Genomic DNA, 20,254 nt, shown 5'->3' on the forward strand with positions numbered 1-20,254 from the left:
CTGATTCTGATGTGTCACTTCTTCAAACAATTTTCCAGGAACTTATTTGATGTTTAGCTCCAACAGAGGCTCATACCGAGGATGCTAGCTTGTGTCTGGCTCTGAGCTCTGGATAGCTTTAGCTTTAGCCACTGTGACACTGTTAGCTTCTTTACATATTTTACACATACATATTCAGCAGGGTGATTAATGTCTGATTCATTTTGCTGTAACAAACATTTTTGTTGTGGTTCCCCACAGTTTACTTTTGCAAACTTCATTCGCAGTGAGGATTTTCCAAGCTAACAACTGGTGTGTGGCTGTGAGTGTATATAAGACTATTTCCACACATGTGTTGCACATGCATGAAACAGCCCAGGTTGTAATCAGTCATATGGAAAGCTGTCCGGTCGGTCACCAGGTCAAAGCAGAAACACTTTGAATAATCCTGCTGATATCTATCCGGATATGGACTGGGTAATGTTTTCAGTATGAAAAGATGCCACATTGTTTGACAAAAAATGAAAATGATGTTATTCAAAGACACCCTGAAAATCAAAATGAAAAAAAGATGCGGCAGGCTAGTCCACTTTGCTGAAATTTCATTACAGAAACTCAAAATAGTACTCAGTAGTTTGCAAGGCCCCCGCATGCCTGACAACACTGGGACATGCTTCTAAAGAGATGACGGATGGTGTCCTGGGGGATCTCCACCCAGATCTGGACCACAGCATCACAAAGCTCCTGGACAGTTTCAGTTAGAACCTGTTTGTGTCAGATGGACCGAGACAGAATGCCCCAGAGGACTCTATTGGATTTTTCTACTGGAATAAAGTGGCCACCGCCTGTGAAGCCATTTCTGTTTTAGGGGTTGTTTCATTGTTGCCCCACTAGCGCACATGTTGTTCATTTCATTAACACCAGAGCAGCTGAAACTGATTAACAACGCTCTCTGATACTTGATGTTACACTCTGATTCAAAAGTGTTTTTTGGTTTGGTTATTTTCAAGCAGTGTATAGACAACAACTGCAGAGCTGAATAGGACTCTGGGACTATCGGCTATGTCCATCTTATGGCTAAACTATTTCAGCATACGACTATTTTCTAGTTTCTAGAACTGAAAGCTTCCTTTTATATGTAGCACTACCTAAAATCATCCATTTTGACAGTTAGCCTCCCCTGTAAGAATTGAAAGCTTGGTGGGTGTACTAACAGAAACTAAAAACGTAGCAAACTGGCGAGTTTGCATGCTCTGGCCTAAGTTGACTAGCAGAGAAATGCATAAGGCTTGTGACAGCTTAGCTTAACTGAGCTGAGAGACAGCACTGAATCAATGTCATTCACATGTAGAACTGCTGCTCTAAGAAATATTTATACTTTTACTAGTGAATAAAACACAAGCACATTTAAACTTGACCTAACGTCATGTCACGCACAGAATTCACACGCATGTTAAGCATGAACGAGGCTGTGACGGATGTTTCAGAGGAGCTGCCTGGAACTCTTGCACATAAGGGCTCTGGCCAGGATTAACTAACCAAAGACTGTTAGCTAATCCAGGACATTTGTCTTAGCGTAAATATACATGATGTCCCCCGCCACCCCATCACTCCCGCCATCCTTGCCTTTCTCTCTCCATTTTTCCCCTTTTGCACTCACTTTCCTTTTTTGCGATGCCAGAATCTCCAGCGTACCTGGCTATTGCTCTAGAACTGGCTCTTGACCACAAATTTGTGTCGTGACAGCAGCTGGCTTCAAAAACCTCAGGCCTTGTACTGGCCAGCAGCAGCTGCACTCATATAGGGTCCCAAAATCTGAATACCTGGCCAACAGCTCAGAGAGAGAGGGGTGGGGGTGAGGGGGCTGCAGTGAAGGGATATCAAAAACCCAGATCCCAAACATAAAAATGCTTCAGTGTTCTGCAAATGCCAGCAAAATGTCATCCTCGCATTAATTCTCTCTCCTGCCTGAGAAAGCTTGAATTGGGATCCAGGTACACAGATGCACACACACATGCTCCCACTCACACACAAGGATTTTCAGCATGCTGAGGTCAGGACCTTTCTAAAAGACCTACATTACTGTTACTGTGCTGAGACCAGTTTTTATGACACCCTGGTCGCCTGTGTATTGGCTGTCCATGTTGTTTTTACTGGAGGGACAGAAGCTTATAGACAGAAATGTTAGCAATAGTCCCTGCAAAAGTAAACTTGATGCACTGAATTACACACATACCATGACTGGTGAGTTTTGCTTTCATTATCTAAACTGCAGAAGATTTCTTTAGGAAAGCAAACAAAAAAACAAAACACAAATCCAGATCCATAATTTTAAAAGATATATTAAAATCAAACATGTTGTAATTGCCCAGTTAATTTATTTAAGTATAAATATGGTCATATTAAATCTAGAATAACTCAAAGAGTTTTTTTATATAACTAAGGCCAAGGACCAGACCTCTGAATAAAACTGTGTTGGTGCAAAACAACCGAGTGGAGTGGTCTCTGCTGTCCAGTTCTTCATTAGAGTCTATCTCCTCTCTGCAGGGTAGAAAGCTCAGGCTTCGATAGGGAACATTTGACCATTACAACTACCAACCTCATTTTTTCCCCTCTGCCTCTGTGAGTCTATCCCAGCAAGCTCATGACGGGACACCATAAATTTACATCTACTTTTGACACACCCAAAGGGCTTCCTCCATATGGCCAAGCAATGAGACCACACGCACGCAACCCAGCTTTTTTCTTTTTTGCTTCTACTGAACTTTAACATTTAACCTTATGTCCTTTTCCAGCGACAGGATGTTGCACATTCGTACAGATGCAAATATGCACACCTGCTGGCTGCACAGTACGGTTACAGTCTCCATCTCTTGGCCACTGGGAGCTGTCCAGTTAAACATATCTTCTTCTATTGGCCACTGAAAATGCTGAAGGTTAATCACCTTGCTCACAGGCACTGTTTTTATATTAAGGAAAGTTCAGACTTCCCTGGTGTCTATACCCCAGATTTCATTGCCAGTTAGTTTACTGACACTTCTTCAGGACAAAGAACAAAAAGCCAGAAATTAAAGATTCCAGGAATAACACATGACCAATGCCCCTGGGGCTAAAATGGGAGTTCACTTCAATTCAATTTTATACCAGTGAAAAGTTTGGACACAACTTTATTTTCATGACTATTTTACATTGTAGATTTTCACTGAAGGCATCAAAACTATGAATGAACACATATGTAATTATGTAGTAAAAAAAAATATGTGAAATAGTTCAAAACATGTTTTATATTTAATTCTTCAAAATAGCCGCCCTTTGCTTTGATTACTGCTTTGCACACTCTTGGTCTTCTCTCGATGAGCCTTATGAGGTTGTCACCTGAAATGGTTTTTTTGTCTTGAGGAAGTTCCCAGAGATGCTGAGCACTTGTTTGCGTTTTTGCCTTTACTCTGCGGTCCACCTCATCCCAAACCATCTCGATGGTGTTGGGATGAGGTGGAACCAAAGATCTCTAATTTGGACTCATTAGACCAAAGCACAGATTTCCACTGGTCTAAGCAGAGGTGACTCTTGGTCTTCCTTTCCTGGGGCGTCCTCATGTGAGCCAGTTTTGTCATAGCACTTGATGGTTTTTGCGTCTGCACTTGTGGACACGTTCAAAGTTTTAACAATTTTCCGGACTGACTGACCTTCAGTTCTTAACGTAATGATGGACTGCCATTACTCTTTACTTAGCTGATTGGTTCTTGCCATAATATGAACTCTAACAGTTGACAAAAAAGGATGTCAGCTGTGTACCAACCTGACTTCTGCACAACACAACTGATGGTCCCAACACCATTTGAAGGCAAGAAATTCCACAAATGAAGCCTGACAGGCACACCTGTGAAGTGACAACCATCTCAGGTGACTACATTATTAAGCTCACTGAGAGAAGGCCAAGGGTTTGCAGAGCTGTCAACAAAGCAAAGGGCGGCAAGAATCTAAAATATAAGACATACTTAGAGTTATTTATCAAATTTTTCTTTGCTACATAATTCCATTTATCTTGGTTCATATATTTGATGTATTCAGTATGGATCAACAACGTCGAAGGTATTAAAATAAAGACAAGTCCATTAAATGAGAAGGTGTGTCCAAACTTTTGACTGGTAGTGTAATTAGTGCCAAAACACAACAGCAGTTGCCTCAAGGAACTTTAGATTGTAAGCTAAACACCAACAACTTGGCAACAGTGGGAAGGAAAAACTCCCTTTTAAAAGGAAGAAACCTCTTATATCTTATCCCGGCTCAGTGTGTGTGTGTGTGTGTGTGTGTACAGAAAGCTGGGGTTTTCTGCATGGTAATGAAAATGTATGCTATGCCTTCTAATAATGCAAGCTAAGTGAATCATGTACAAGACTCCCTATTTATTAGATAGATAGAGTCTATTAGATAGATATGATTAAAATTACTGCAGCACTCTACTTTTAATGCCTGGCATGCTCTAACTCTGAGATAAAATATTATGGTCAACAGTACCAAACACTGCAGTGGAGTCTAGCAGGACACAGAAGCATTGTCACTTGTAACCTTCACTAATGCTGTTTCTGTACTGTGACGAATTCTGAAAATTGAGTGACACCCTCAGACAATCCATTCCTCTGCAGATGATCAATTAGCTCCTTTACCACTAGTGTTTCAAGGGTTTTTGAGATAACAGGAAGGTTGAAGATTGGCCTTTAATTAGCTCAAAACAAGGAATGGGTCTAATAGACACGTTGATGGTTTGGAAGAAGTTACTATTGAATGTAACACGGAAAAATCAGTTGGAGAGAAAAAGTCTAAATAAATATCAATGGCATTGAAAGTAGATGCACATGTCTGTGAGATGGTTATGAACTAGCAGCAGTGGGTAGCACCACAGTTTGTAGCTACAGCAAGACACTCCCTGAAAAACCATAGAAATAGCAAAGTGACTTGTAACAGTAATATTTAAAACTGACTTTTTATTGACCATTACTTCAGTGTTTTTTGCTGATCTACTGAATGTAATCCATACGAATGTTGTCATACTACATAAATATCCCATTTGTATGTAAAACTGCTTTACACTGAGAGCAGAATATAATGATTACACCAACAGAGGCTTTTAGAGGGAACTCTACTTAGTTACTTAACTTCCACAGTGGTAAAGAAAGGTCCATTACACTAAAAAAAATAAAGAAATGGAAATATATCATGGGGAAAAAATGTTTGAAAAAACATTTATTCATCCTTGTGTTAAGCTGTCACACTCTGTCAGCTCAAGACATCAGAAGCTAAATCTCATGGTTTAAAAAGCAGTTTTGGTTCCCATGTTCTGTTTCCCAGTGGCTCAGTGTGAAGCTTGTGGTTGAAATTTGGATTTTAAGTCCTTTAAGAACTTCGGCCGACGACCTCATGGGGAGACTTCGTGCGAGCTATTTAGAACGCTGCGTGAGCCCGACTGTCAGACCAAATGGAAGGCAGTGGGCTGCCGCTCGTGTTGTTTAGCAAAAATAAGTGTGTACTTTGGCCACTTAACCCACCATTTCTACTCCACAGAGCTCCCTCTAAGACCACTGGGGAAAGTGAGAGTCCCAATTTGTTCATGCCATATTATGAGCTACTGACTGCACTGCCTGCTGAAGTACTGCAGCATGCGAAATAGGGACACTTCACTGCCTCACAGGGAGAGGTACTCTTACTAGTGCCCATTCATGCCCATAGAAATCTTCTCTCTGGAATAATATCTTGCCTTTACTGGCTTAAAATGTAATCCTCCTACTTTCTATGCTATGTCTCCTCAACAATGTAGCCTTTTACATATTCCTGCTTAACGCTTTGCACAGTCTAAAATTGAATGGCCATTGTTCTCGTAAAAGCTACACAACACCTGGTTCAAAAATATTTCAGATTAAAAATCTTCTGTTAGTTTTTTTTTTGGGGGGGGGGCCTTAAAGGAAGGCCTTTAAAGTTAAAAATACAGTACAGGAGTAGGGTTAGGTTGCATTTTAGATTATATTAAATGGACTTGTTCTCATAGTACTTTTCTACTCTATGTGAGGACTCACAGAGCTTTATACAACACGTCTCACTCCTACAAGTACGTTTTCTACATAGAGAGCCATTTTAGTAGATAACATTTGTTCAACAACCTTACCTGTCAGGAGAGTCAGGATCAAAACAGGTCTTGAGCACATCTGTAACATCTGGGTCACAGCAGTCTCCATCATCATAGTCGTAGTGTATACTGTTGCACCCCATGTTACAAACCCCATCCTGCCTCTTCCAGCTGTAACAGGGCCCCAACCTGAGGCAGTCCCCTCCATCATGACCCGTCCTCGGATGGTCACATTCTGGGTCACACTGGCGGTTCCCAATCTTTGCAATACGGCAGTTGCTGAGGATGAATCTCTCCCGGAGGCTAGAGTTTTTCACTGTGTAGACACTCAGATCCAGAGTAATGTTGTAAGGGCGGAAGGCCTGAGTCAGAGCCTGGTGCTGGAGCTGAATTTGGGCCTCGGTCACCGTGGGGTTTCCACCATCATCATTGGAGAGGTTGACAATCCGGTAGCGAATTCGCTTGGGTGTTCGGAGCTGCCAGTTGTCGTTGTATCCAGAGATGATATCTATATTGTCACAGGGTGTAAGGCCACAGGGTGGTGGCGAGAAGGAGGAGACAAGTTCTGGCTCAGGGACAGGACTGGTGATGATGGTTGGATGATGGTCTTTGAATGGAGTCCATAGCTGTTCCACCTAAAAGGCAGAAAAGCAATACTAAATGAATTTTCGCTAAGATTAAGACAATTGGAAGAACACAAATCAACAACTAACAGTGTAGAAATTTGAAATGACCACTCACATTAGTAAAGTCAGCCCACATCGCCAGCACCGGCTCACTCATGTCAATTTGGAGTGGCCGTTTGAGCAAGTCCGCATGGGAGCGGGCATAGCCCCACAAGACCACACCTCCTACGTGGCCTCTAAAGCTTTGCCCCTGATCGGACTGATTGCTGCCAAGAAAGAGGGTTCTGCAGGCCTTCATGAAGGGGCTGTAGAGATTCCCTGACTGGTGGCTGCTTTCTCCTACCTAAGAGGGAAAAAATTAGCGATGTTTTTTCTTCATTTTATCATGTTCTGAATATACTTTAAGATTAATTGCCTAATTATTCTTTTTTAAAAGAACATATAAGCAGTAAGTCATCCAAATGTTACAGCATTAGAGTGCTGTGGCAGTTAGCTTTTTAAGAAGCTTTCCATTTGGTTGGCATGTAATATAGTCACTCTGCACCATGGATGCTCTCATTGGCAATAACTTCTATTGCCAGCATATTAATTGGGTGCCCTATAATCTGACAAAAAGCAAAAACAATCCCTAAGAGGATATTGTAATAGAGCTGGTAAATATGATATATAGCCATGGGTGAAATGCCTGGAAAACATCATGAAATGGACCATTGATTTGTATCTCTGGTAAATGACCAAACTCAATCACACACCTTAGCTCCATCAACATACAAAGTCATGTTATGACCATTGTAAGCGGCCATCAGGTGAGTCCAGACATTGGCTTGGTACCGCTGGTGGCTGTGGACAGTGGTGGATTTCACAGCTCGGTCTGTACGAAGTGTGAAGTAGAAGCGTGCATCTCTGGTGCCAGCAGTTTCCACAGTGCGAATGCCTACTGACCAACCCTTCTCACTTAGTGAGTGGGAACAGTTGTCAAAGACACCTAGGGGAGAAAAGTGGTGGAAAAAAATGAATATTCACAATTTACAAAGAGTCAGCACCCTTGAGAAATTGAACAATCACGCCAACAAGCAACCTTTCCAAGTGATTATACTCCTATGATTACAGGAGGAGAGACTAAAAGAGAGAGAGCAGTGCATAGAGGCTGAGACACAGTTAGTAAGACAGAGAGAGTAGACAGAGCCAGAAACAGCAGGACAGAACAGAGAGGGGAAGAAGGACGGAGGTATTTCACTAAGCAAAGGCAAGGCCCTGATGTTTCCATCTGCTGTTGCAACAGACACACACAGACGCACATCTGCTCCCCAGATGTCAAATACTAGGACAGAGAAGGGTCAGGGAACCCCCTCACCCTCCTCAATTCTGTGTGTGTGTGTGTGTGTGTGTGTGTGTGTGTGTGTGTGTGTGTGTGTGTGTGTGTAGGCTTACTTGTGTATCTAAAAGGGAAAAACATCCTCATGGAGTTGAGCCAGTTTCATGGCTAAGCATGTAATTCAGTAGTTGAGGTAAGACTTAGATAGATAGATTTGTAGCTTAGTGTGGTAACTTCAAAATGGTATTTCACTTGCATTACACCGCAATGTTTCAGGACGACCAATCAACAAGCATCTTCAATGTGGCGATGCGCGTTCAGCTTAATTATTGCACTGAATCAATATTTTAACTCTGCAGCTATTTTGGCCTTTGGAGGGAAGCAGAAGCAGCTGGCAGTGTAACACTGATATACTGTGGATTTGTACAGTCAAACATATTTACAAACAATTTGAGATCAACTCCTGGTAGCAAACTGATTTAAACATTGATCATAAAAATTCTGCATCTGCATTAAATTTTAAATACAACTGAAATGTGCAGCACAAGACGGCACTAACAATGTGTGGCTAAACTTGTCTGTGCAGAACGTAAAGAACACGCACCGCTGCTCCATATAAGCAGTTCGCATTACTCAACTGACATCTTTGAAACAACAGGCAACTGGTGTTGGACTAAGCACAAGATAATTATTTTAACCAACTTATTTTGTTGCTGCAAACTAGCAAGGACAGAAATGTCCCTATGCAGCAATTTTAAAGGGAAATACTTTGTATCCTTGATTCTAAATGCTCCATCTATCAAACTGCTGACCTCTTCTGTCTGCTGTGTGCTTGTTGGGCAGGTAGTGTACAGTATCAGAGATACTATTAAAAAACTTCCTCTAACAAGGTTACTGAGGACAGTGAAATATCCAGGCCAGGAAACCCAAACAGTGGGCTGAATTATGCCCTGCAGGCAGAGCAGTGAGACACTGTTGATGACTTTTTTGCAGCTCACTACTACTGCTGCCATACAACTCTATTGAATTACTCAATCATTTGATTCACTGTTAGAGTTCAGCTTTAAAAATGCTACATATAGCAGAGTAGGATACATGATCCAATCTAACATTGAAATCAAAACATATGACACTAAAGTAACAAGAAAATGAAACTTGAATAATTTAAGACTTTTATCAAAGACTTTAAAAACATTACTAACATTTAGAGAATTTCACGTGTCACTCTATCATTGATGAATATTTTATACAGTGTTGAATTTTTTTTAACTTTAGTACTATTGCTGTATATGTTGTGCAACATGCATGGAATCATGCAATAATACATCTTATTATCTGTATTATATATTAATGTAGGGCTTGTCAAATGTACTAAGGGCATCATCATTTGTCCAGCAGCCCACTCGGGACTGGACTGTTTACAGCATTCTGCAACGCATACAGTCACACAAGAACAAAGAGTTGAAATGTGCAAACAGATTTAAAAGATCATCAGTGACCATTAGAAGTCAAACCAATGTCAATGTCATGTCTAGCAGAAACAATAGGAGTTTGTTTTTTACTGAATTGGTCAAATTCCTTCTGGACACTACAAAGAGAAAGGCCCATGCCACAAAATGCCGCCCTCACATAAGGAAGCAATGAGGGGAAAGAGAAGTTGAGTAATGGAGTCGGATCTTTGATCAGAGTAAATGTGAGCGGACATAACAGTTTGTGGTCTCCCTCACTATCTGGACAGCTGCAGTGCTACACCATAGTGCTTTAATCCTCTTCAATTTGCTTGATGTATGTGTTGTTCTGTCAAGTGTGCAGCTTTTCAAATGCAACATTCTCACTATTAGAAAAATAGCCATGTTTGTCTTCACGAGAAGAGCCTGCAAAACAATGCAGGTTGTGTAGGAATCAGTGTGTCTACAGCTGGCACTTACAATCAGTGGAAATCCACAGGGAAGCTAACTCTTGATGAGAAGCTGAGTGAAATCACAGATTCTATGTCCTGAATTAGAATTTACCTGGTTAAACCAATCTTTTAATGTTATAACTCACTTTAGCTTTAGGGGTGTCACGATAACTGCGTATTGATGGTAACCGATCTTGAAAGGAGTTTATTTTCAGTTTTTCAAAGTTTCAGTGTTATTTCATTAAATTGATGAAAACCAACTAAAATTAATTGTAATTAAAAACAAAAAGGGAAAAAGCAAACGCTGTGACTTTGTGTCCAAAGTGTCGATGTGTTGCACTGAAGAGATACAACGCTGTGGAAAAATCTAGAACCAACATCTTTTGTTTATATTTTGCAGTGTTTGGATGCAGTGATTTATTGAAACATGAGCAAAGCATTCATGGGAACGCATTATAGAAAGCAAAGAAAATCAAAAATCAGTATTTGATATGACCACCATTATTCTGCGACACAGCCTGAACGTTTTGTATAATTCCTTTTAGTAACCTTCAGGTTCCCCAGTCTCACTGAAGGTCGGCCCACAGGTCTTCTTCTTCTTTCAGGTATGCTTTTACTTTTACTGGCAGTGTATTTGGGATCATGGTCATGCTAAAAAAATTAAGCCGTTATCAATCAACCGCTTTCCAGATGGTAGTGTATGCCGAATCACAATCTGACCATGACTTGCTACATTCATAGTTCCATCAAAGATACCCAACACCACTGGCTCTAATGCAGCCCCAAACCATGACACTGTTTTACTGTTGGCTGTAGACACTCACTGTTGTTTTTCTCTGTTTTGTACTTATTGACGACAATTTGAACCAAAAATTTGAAATCTGGATTCATCAGTGTATAACACCTGTTGTAATCTTCAGTCCAGTTTGTGCATCATTTTTTATGCGTCCCGTTTCCTCTGATTTTTTTAAGGACACACTGCACACCATGCTGTCAAGTTTGGGAATCACTATTTTATACTTGTTAAACTGTTATCTTTGTAACTTTTTATATTCAATTAAAGTTATATAGTTGTGACAGGCATGGCTAAACATTTCAGGCATGCAGAATATTTGAATGATTCATAGGTCACAATTAATTGACTTAACAAGCAAAAAAACATTTCCCCGAAAATGGTCAGGTACAAGGACTGGACTGAAAACAAGCCAATGTTCAAAGAAGAACTTTGAAAGACTTTTAGAACAACGGGAGAACTACTGCTCAAGACGATTTAAAAAAATAACAAGAAAGTCTGGCAAAATATAAAGAAGTGAGAAGTCGTTCAAGACTTTGTACAATCTTTTATAAACTGACGTTAAACTACACCGCGTCAGGCTGGCCTGCACTTTCTTGTAATGTCAATTTTTAGCACAAAATGGTGCAGCAAGTTAACGTAAGCCGTATTTAACCAGGTGAGTTGCTCTGCATAGATTTTTGTGGAATTTTTAGCTTAGCATATAACATTTTAAGGCTACAATCTAACAATCTTGAAAGCAACATTTGCTTCCTGGTTTACATTGTAATTGTAAAATTCTTCCAAGAGGCTGTGTCGAGTGTCATCACTCATCACACAGTTATCAATACCAGCTATCAATATATTCATCGTCCTCTTTATAATAGCCTATTCTTCAGAAATGGAAATGATCCTGTCACATTATCTTCGTCAGCATCCGGTGGCAGCAATGATAATTGCTGTCAGTGTCCAATTATGTCCAATCACACTCATTATTGTTGTCAGCAGGGATGTAACTAGACCCTAAAACTTCCACGGTCTAGTTTGGGGTATGTATTCAAAACAAGCTTCACTCATTCATAAGATAATTCTATTAAGCTTCCATTTTTCTGGTTGTAATTATTGTTAGTACAACCCAAGGATAAGCTTGAGAAAATAGTAGTGACAATGAGCAAATGATACAATCTGATCAGAAATGTATTCATATTAAAATATTTTGTTTGCTTAGTTTCTTATGTTGCACATTTTGACACACTAGCCTAAATGAGTGCACCAGAAGAATGCTATTTTCCTCCTTTCAAAGAAAGCAACAATCGCCCTGAGGTTATGAAGGGAAGGGATTTATGATAGCACTGAACTGTGTTTTTGGAGTTCATCTGTGCTCAGTGTCAAGGGTTATGTGTGACAAAACAATAGGAGCAAAAGTGAAAGGGACGTTTTACAGTATGGTAGGAAGATCTGCTATGTGGTATGACTTGGAGACAGTGGCACTAACAAAAAGACATGATAGAACAGGAGGTTGCACATTTGAAGATGTTAAGATATTTTATTGGTATTGACCAGGAGGGAAAGCATTAGAGATGAGTACATCAGAGGGAGATCTCAGGTCGAGTGATTTGACTGGAGGAGAAGAGAATGAAAGGAGACAGCCAAAAGAAGAAGAAGAAAAACAAGATCTCCATCACTGTTTTAGCTTATCGAGTGGGGCGTGTCAGGGAAGCCTATTTTTTAATATAGACATTAACTAAAATAATACATGTGTTCTGTAGTGCTGAGTTGTTCTATGTTTGCTTCATTGTGTTTACAGTGTAGTTACTGAATTTGTGTATTAGTTGAAGATAGTTTTGTAAAGCTGTGACACCACGAGTGCAGTGGAGGAGAACCTTGCTGATGTTCATCTCAGATGGCCAGCTGAAGGTCATAAATACTTAATGTACGGCAAAACAATACTTTTACACAATAACTGAAATAGTTTTATTTATCCCCATTAGACCACTTTCAGTCAGAGACATATTTATATTACATATTTATCACCTTTCTCAGTGACCTCAGTTTTGATCATTATTAAAAAGGTCACCAGAGCTTTCTACCACTTCAAAAAGTCTCAAAACTGACTGAGAAATTGCTCCATGCAGGTCTTATGAAGCTGTCACCCTGTATTTGCAGGATTATCCAAATTATCAGTAGGATGACTTCAACTTCCTCAGAATGCAGCAGTCCTTATATGTACACAGCATTTTGAACACAATACTCCAGTGTTGAAATCATTTCATTGGCTCCAGTTCAACATAGAATTAACTTTGGAACCCTTTGATTGGTTTGGCTTTCTCAGTCTCATCATCAGGTGCCGATCTTTTAGCTGTTCCCAGAATTAAATCTATGAGTTATTTGGAACAAGCTGACCTGAGGCTGATTAAAGCCGTGTCTACATTCAAAAACAAACTTAAAACCTTTTTATTTACACAGGCTCACACTTAATAACTGTGTGTGTGTGTGTGTGTGTGTGTGTGTGTGTGTGTGTGTGTGTGTGTGGATGTGTGTGTGCAGACAGTGAGCAAGAAGACGATGAAGAGGATGATGAAGGTGAAGAGAGCAAAGAAAATGAAGGTCACCCTGAGGGTTGTGGGAAGGATGAGGAGAGGACAGATTTCTTACATTTCAATTCTTTACATTTTTTGTCCTTCGTGCTTTTGAACCATCAAACTGTAGGTCAGGAAAGCTGATTCTTTTTGTCTGTTTCTGATAATAAAACATGTTTCTGGGGACGTCGTGTTCAGCTGTCTTTATCATGCAGTATAGTAAACATGTTTCAGTGTGAATGTTACAAAGATGAGATTTTACTGTGAAGCTTTTTTATACCAGGGGAATCATAAATACTTCAGTGATGTAAATAATGCTCTCAGAAGCTGGAAACTCCAAGCAAAACTCACTGAACCATAAATAACTGTAGATTACAATATGATGAGAAATGAGGGCTGAAATGTGAGGAGGTTTCAGACGGTGCAGACTTATGGACGTATCATAGATTTGTATTAAATGTGGTTTATGAAAAGTTCATTACTGCTTTGTAGATTCCCCCTCGTTAACATACTGTCTGACCTGCTGACTTACACAGGTCAGCTTCACTGTTTGATTCTGATAGCTGAGCTGACACAGGCTCTGTGATCTGCTGTAGTTTGTTAGAAATACTTTGACTCACAGAAAAAGCTGCTCAGCTCTTGTTCTGGACACATTTGGGAGAGAACCTGCCTCTGTGTGTAACAGCGCCCCCTGCTGCTCTTGATGATAAATGTGCAGATGCTGATTCTTGCTGTGACTGTTGATCCAACTGGAAGTTCTGTGGTTACAGGTCCAGCTTCCTCCTGTGAAACCTGTACTAGTGAGCTGCTGTACAGACCACCAAGTTCTAATATCCAGTATCTCCAGGTCACATGTACAAAGCTGCAGTCAGTCACTGGAGACCTTAATATTGACTGGTTCTCACATACCTGTATTTAGCCACGTCCCTGCTCAAGATGATTTTGTGTGATCAACTCGACCGTAATAACAGAAAAATACTTTTAAAGAAGGATCAGAGTTTCTTTTTATTCCTGTCAAACATTTATCACATTTTTGTGGAGATGAATGTGTTTGAAAACCTTTAATTTGTTTACTGCCTCATATACCAACTACTACACCTGCTGCACCCTCTCACCTCTGATGGTGTTTGAGGGAGAGAAACAACTGAAATGAACATAAACTTAAATGCAACATAAGCATCATGTCAGTGGCTGCCTTATCTGTATGTTTAGGATCATTATCCTCCTGCATTGACTGAAACTGAAGGACTGTTTGTTAACTTCAGTGAGAACTCTGACATTTCTAAACTGAAGTTTATTTATATAGAAGAAAGTGTTAACAAGCTTAAAAGTTGATGTGAGCAGTAAATAAAAAGGTTAAACACACAGTATCGCTCTCAAACTGCTCCTCTTCCTGGAGTGAAGCACAGCCTGATAACCCTCCCTCTTCTTCCTGCTCTTAAACACAGCACCTCCTCTCTGTCCACGTGTTTCCTCGTTCCCTCCCCTTCAGATCTGCACTTTGAAGATGGGTGTAACCAACATGTGGTGACGTGTAAGAGCTGACAGGCTCCATTCACTGCAGAAACATGTTGTTGAGATCAGAGCTCAGACTAGTTTCAGTTATAAGGAAGAGAAACTCACACAGTCACTGACACTGAGAGGAGAAATGGCGCAGAAAGGAGTTCAGCTGGACCGAGAAACCTTCTCTTGTTCCATCTGTTTGGATCTACTGAAGGATCCGGTGACTACACCTGTGGACACAGCTACTGCAGGAACTGTATTAAAAGTTTCTGGGATGAAGAGGACAGGAAGGGAATCCACAGCTGCCCTCAGTGCAGGAAGACTTTCACACCGAGGCCTGTCCTGGAGAAAAACCATGTTAGCAGCTTTAGTGGAGCAGCTGAAGAAGACTGGACTCCAAGCTGCTCCAGCTGATCACTGCTATGCTGGACCTGAAGATGTGGCCTGTGATGTCTGCACTGGGAGGAAGCTGAAAGCCATCAAGTCCTGTTTAGTCTGTCTGGCCTCTTACTGTGAGAAACACCTCCAACCTCACTATGATGCAGCTCCATTAAAGAAACACAAGCTGGTGGCCCCCTCCAAGAAGCTCCAGGAGAACATCTGCTCTCGTCATGATGAGGTGATGAAGATTTTCTGTCGTACTGATCAGCAGAGTATCTGTTATCTCTGCACTTGATGGATGAACATAAAGGCCATGAAACAGTCCCAGCTGCAGCAGAAAGGACTGAGAAGCAGAAGGAGCTCGAGGTGAGACGACTAAACATCCAGCAGAGAATCCAGGAGCGAGAGAAAGATGTGAAGCTGCTTCAACAGGAGGTGGAGGCCATCAATGGCTCTGCTGATAAAGCAGTGGAGGACAGTGAGAAGATGTTCACTGAGCTGATCCGTCTCCTCCAGAAAAGAAGCTCTGATGTGAAGCAGCAGGTCAGATCCCAGCAGGAAACTGAAGTGAGTCGAGTCAAAGAGCTTCAGGAGAAGCTGGAGCAGGAGATCGCTGAGCTGAAGAGGAAAGACGGCGAGCTGGAGCAGCTCTCACACACAGAGGATCACAACCAGTTTCTACACAACTACCCCTCACTGTCAGCACTCAGTGAGTCTACACACTCATCCAGCATCAATATTCGTCCTCTGAGCTACTTTGAGGATGTGACAGCAGCTGTGTCAGAGACCAGAGATAAACTACAGGACATTCTGAGAGAGGAATGGACAAACATCTCACTGACAGTCACTGAAGGGATGTTTTACTGTCACCAGCAGAGCCAAAGACCAGAGCTGGATTCTTAAAATATTCACATGAAATCACACTGGATCCAAACACAGCAAACACACATCTGTTATTATCTGAGGGGAACAGAAAAGTAACATTTATGAAACAACAACAGTCTTATTCTGATCATCCAGACAGATTCACTGTGTATTCAGGTCCTGAGTAGAGAGAGTCTGACTGGACGTTGTTACTGGGAGGTGGAGTGGAGAGGGAGAGTCGTGTAGCAGTCGCATACAAGAATATCAGCAGAGCAGGACGGGCTGATGAATGTGTATTTGGAAACAATGACAAATCTTGGGCATTATATTGTACAAACAGTTATAAATTTTGCACAACAAGTCCAAACTGTCCTCTCAGGTCCTCGGTCCTCCAGAGTAGGAGTGTACCTGGATCACAGAGCAGGTATTCTGTCTTTCTACAGCGTCTCTGAAACCATGACTCTCCTCCACAGAGTCCAGACCACATTCACTCAGCCGCTCTATGCTGGACTTTGGCTTTATGGATGGAGCACTGCAGAGTTGATTAAAGTCAAATAGAGAAGACAGGTTCATGTTGATCCCTGACCATTATATGTACTTGTGTAGTTTCTAAATGAGGCTTTACATTTTAGAAGCTGAGAAGTTCAGTGGTCCATTGATGTGTGAAAATAATATTGCACTGATTCAAACTGTACTTACATTTATATACCTTACATCAATATAAATCTGAATTTGTTCTTATGGCTGATAATCATGTGAGTTTAAATGATACTACTCTTCATATTCAGCATGTTTGAAATCTGTCATCAGTCTGGTTAGTGCGTTTTATTCTGTAGTTGCTGTAGTGGGTTGTCAAATGCAACAATATATTGGAGCTGCAGTGATTCATCAGTTAGTCAATGATTAGAGAATTGATTGTTTTATCATTATTTTAGTCACATTTAAAGCTGCTTCCAGTTTCTGAAATGTGAAGATTGTTGATTTTCTTGATCATATATGACTGTAAACTTAATGTGTTTGAGGTTTGAACTTTTAAAATGTAACAAAAATTAAATACTTAATGTTTGACATTTAATTTTATATTTCATATGAAAAGTTTGATCACACTTGATCATTTATACATTTAAATACAGACACTAAATGATACAGGCCTGTATATTGTCAGGGCTCTGTGTGCGGGCAGGCAGAGATGAGGATCCAAATGCAGGACTCGGAAAACGGAATGCAACTCAAAAACCTCAGCTTTATTGCTGGCAAGAAAACAAAACATGAAGTGAGGACTGAACACTGAGACCAAAAAACACACAGGCATAATCTGATGGTACGACGCGACACCGAGCATGGGAAAACACAGGGCTTATATACACAGGGTAGTAATGAGGGAATGGGAAACAGGAGGGAGACACAGCTGGGAGAGATCAGGGCTAACGAGACAGGGGGGAACAAAGCTGCACACACTAACCTAAGACAACGGCTTTCACAATAAAACAGGAAACATTACTAAAAGGCACGAACAGAAAATAATACATGAAACCACAATTCCTAAAACATGGATAAACAGAAACATGAAACTCTAATAATAAACATCATCATCATCACAACAAGAGAATGAGAAAACAATCCAAAACACCAAGATAACTGAAACACAAAGTACCAGAGAAACATAAAGAATAATCCATGATGCCAAAGTAAACCAAAACATAATAAACTCAATTGCTGGGTCCAACGGACCCAGAACCATGACATATATTGTGGAGGATAGACATGTTTCTTGGCCAGGGCCCTATTTCAGGAAGCCGGTTTAGAAAACTCAGAGTGAAAAACGATACTCAGGGTTGAGTAACCCCGAACTGTCCAACTCGGAATATTCGGTTTCAGAAAGGCTGATAACAAGTAGTTCAATCAACGCGGAGTTGCTTTAACCCCAAGTTAAGCGCGCGCACGAGGATACATAAAGCCCTGATTAGTGGAGCACAGATTAAGCGAGTCACAGAAAGCGTCTGGACTTCTTTAAGTCATTTGAAGTGAACGCCCACTCACATCCTGGGCCATCTGATCTCAGGAATTCGCATGATAAGGTGGGGCCAGGTTTCACAATGAACACCCGAAACTCTGGCTGATTGGGACCCACACCCAGTTTCACACCTTGGCTCAGGCGATTAGAGGATCATCAGGGGGTCCTTTTGTCCCTCTGTGGGGGGATACTCCCACTAGGTTTATATCTGGGACTCTCCACCATTTGACCTTAGAACTGAAGAAGCTTCTCGGATGAGAGGTGAAACGTCTTCAAGCAACTTAAAGAAGTCCAGACGCTTTTCTTTGCAAGCTCCTTTGACTACGATGACCTGGATGACTGAGAACCTTCACAGACCTGATTAGTGGAGCACAGATTAAGCGAGTCACCATGGAGACGGAGGGAAAGAAGGCGCGGTCAATGTATTTTACAGCGCTTGAGGCCGAAATTCTGATGGCAGCATATGCCGATAACATGCAAATTTTGCGGAAAAAAAGTAACACAGCCTCAGCTGCAAAAGAAAGGGAGCATGCATGGCAAAACATAGCCGACAGAGTCAATGCGTGAGTGTTAATTTAAACATTGATCTAGGGATTTCCACCCATTTAACACGTTATTTTATTATATTTTATTTTTTATTTTATACATTTTATTTTGTGATGTGATGTGAGCGCAGGTGCAACCCAACAGGCCCCAAACGTTCCTGGCAGCAAGTAAAAATGAAATATAAAAATATAGTCCAAACAGGTAAGGTGTAATTGTATTATGAGCCATAGTGCTTGGTCTGTTTGTCCGATGTAAATCAATTGCAGTTAGAGGCTACATTAATTTTCTTTCTGTAAGCACTTATTGAAATTATCTGAGCACATTACAAGTACATATTTGCTTACTCTGTATGCTCAAATGTGACCCGTTATAGCCAACAGAAAAAAAGCGGAGGCCCGAAAAACAGGTGGGGGTCCTCCACCACCACCACTCACAGAGCCTGGCCACTTGGCTTCCACATTTGTGATAATGTTGGCAGCATCACATATGATCTTCACAGTGCAGAGAACACAAATTAGCATCCATTACTATAATGAAATAATTTGTTAGTTTGAAATGCTACAGGGAACTATGTACCTGCACATTAATGCTGTGGAAAGACTTCCTGTTCACATAGTCTCCTTCATTTACTGAAGGAGCAATGATTGGAATGTGAGTGCCATCTATACAGCCAATCACGCCTGGGAACCGTGAGAATAAATGTAAAATTTAAGTAGTAGTTCAAGTATCACCACATCATGAATTGAGTTTTGTTCATCCTGCTACCTGCAATTTTGTGGAATCCCTCTTTGATAAATCTTGTGGGTCTATGACCGGGGAACACTCGGTTTTTTGCAAACGGGAGCTTTCTGTATAATATTGGTGACGCTGAGCACGTTTCCAAGGCTACCGTCTGTCGGGCAGTCAGGAATGTTACAGTTGCACTGAAACGTCTCCTGTACTCGTTTGTGGTGTTCCCATTATCACAAATGTGGAAGCCAACTGCTCAGCCTCTGTGAGTGGTGGTGGTGGAGGACCCCCACCTGTTTTTCGGGCCTCCGCTTTTTTTTCTGTTGGCTATAACGGGTCACATTTGAGCATACAGAGTAAGCAAATATGTACTTGTAATGTGCTCAGATAATTTCAATAAGTGCTTACAGAAAGAAAATTAATGTAGCCTCTAACTGCAATTGATTTACATCGGACAAACAGACCAAGCACTATGGCTCATAATACAATTACACCTTACCTGTTTGGACTATATTTTTATATTTCATTTTTACTTGCTGCCAGGAACGTTTGGGGCCTGTTGGGTTGCACCTGCGCTCACATCACATCACAAAATAAAATGTATAAAATAAAAAATAAAATATAATAAATAACGTGTTAAATGGGTGGAAATCCCTAGATCAATGTTTAAATTAACACTCACGCATTGACTCTGTCGGCTATGTTTTGCCATGCATGCTCCCTTTCTTTTTTTTTTTTTTTTTTTTTTTTTTTTGGCCTGTCCCGTTTGGCTCTTTTGCCATCAGAATTGTTGTCTAAAGGCAAAGAAAGATGCCCAACGGATTTACTTTACCAAACTGACCATCCCAGCCTTGCCGTAATGGTCCATTTGATTCACCTTTTATTGTTTATTTTATTTTCACTTACTGAATACGGGACGACTTTG

The 20,254-nt window shown here is 40.9% G+C and overlaps 1 protein-coding gene and 1 pseudogene across 1 annotated transcript in view; one reads left to right on the top strand and one right to left on the bottom strand.

Moving 5' to 3' along the window:
* pappa2 (pappalysin 2) overlaps positions 1-20,254 on the bottom strand; it is an 87,850-nt gene that overhangs the window by 64,986 nt on the left and 2,610 nt on the right. The window contains exons 2-4 of the mRNA XM_005936989.3: positions 7,479-7,711; positions 6,842-7,069; positions 6,140-6,735 (exon numbers count right to left, since the gene is read on the bottom strand). Of these exons, the coding sequence (XP_005937051.1) occupies positions 6,140-6,735; positions 6,842-7,069; positions 7,479-7,711 (1,057 nt within the window). The remainder of the gene's footprint in view (positions 1-6,139; positions 6,736-6,841; positions 7,070-7,478; positions 7,712-20,254) is intronic.
* On the top strand, positions 14,670-16,032 carry LOC121815341 (annotated as a pseudogene).

Source organism: Haplochromis burtoni, unplaced genomic scaffold (assembly GCF_018398535.1).
Source record: "Haplochromis burtoni strain Fernald_Lab_line unplaced genomic scaffold, NCSU_Asbu1 Contig_185, whole genome shotgun sequence".
Classification (NCBI taxonomy): domain Eukaryota; kingdom Metazoa; phylum Chordata; class Actinopteri; order Cichliformes; family Cichlidae; genus Haplochromis; species Haplochromis burtoni.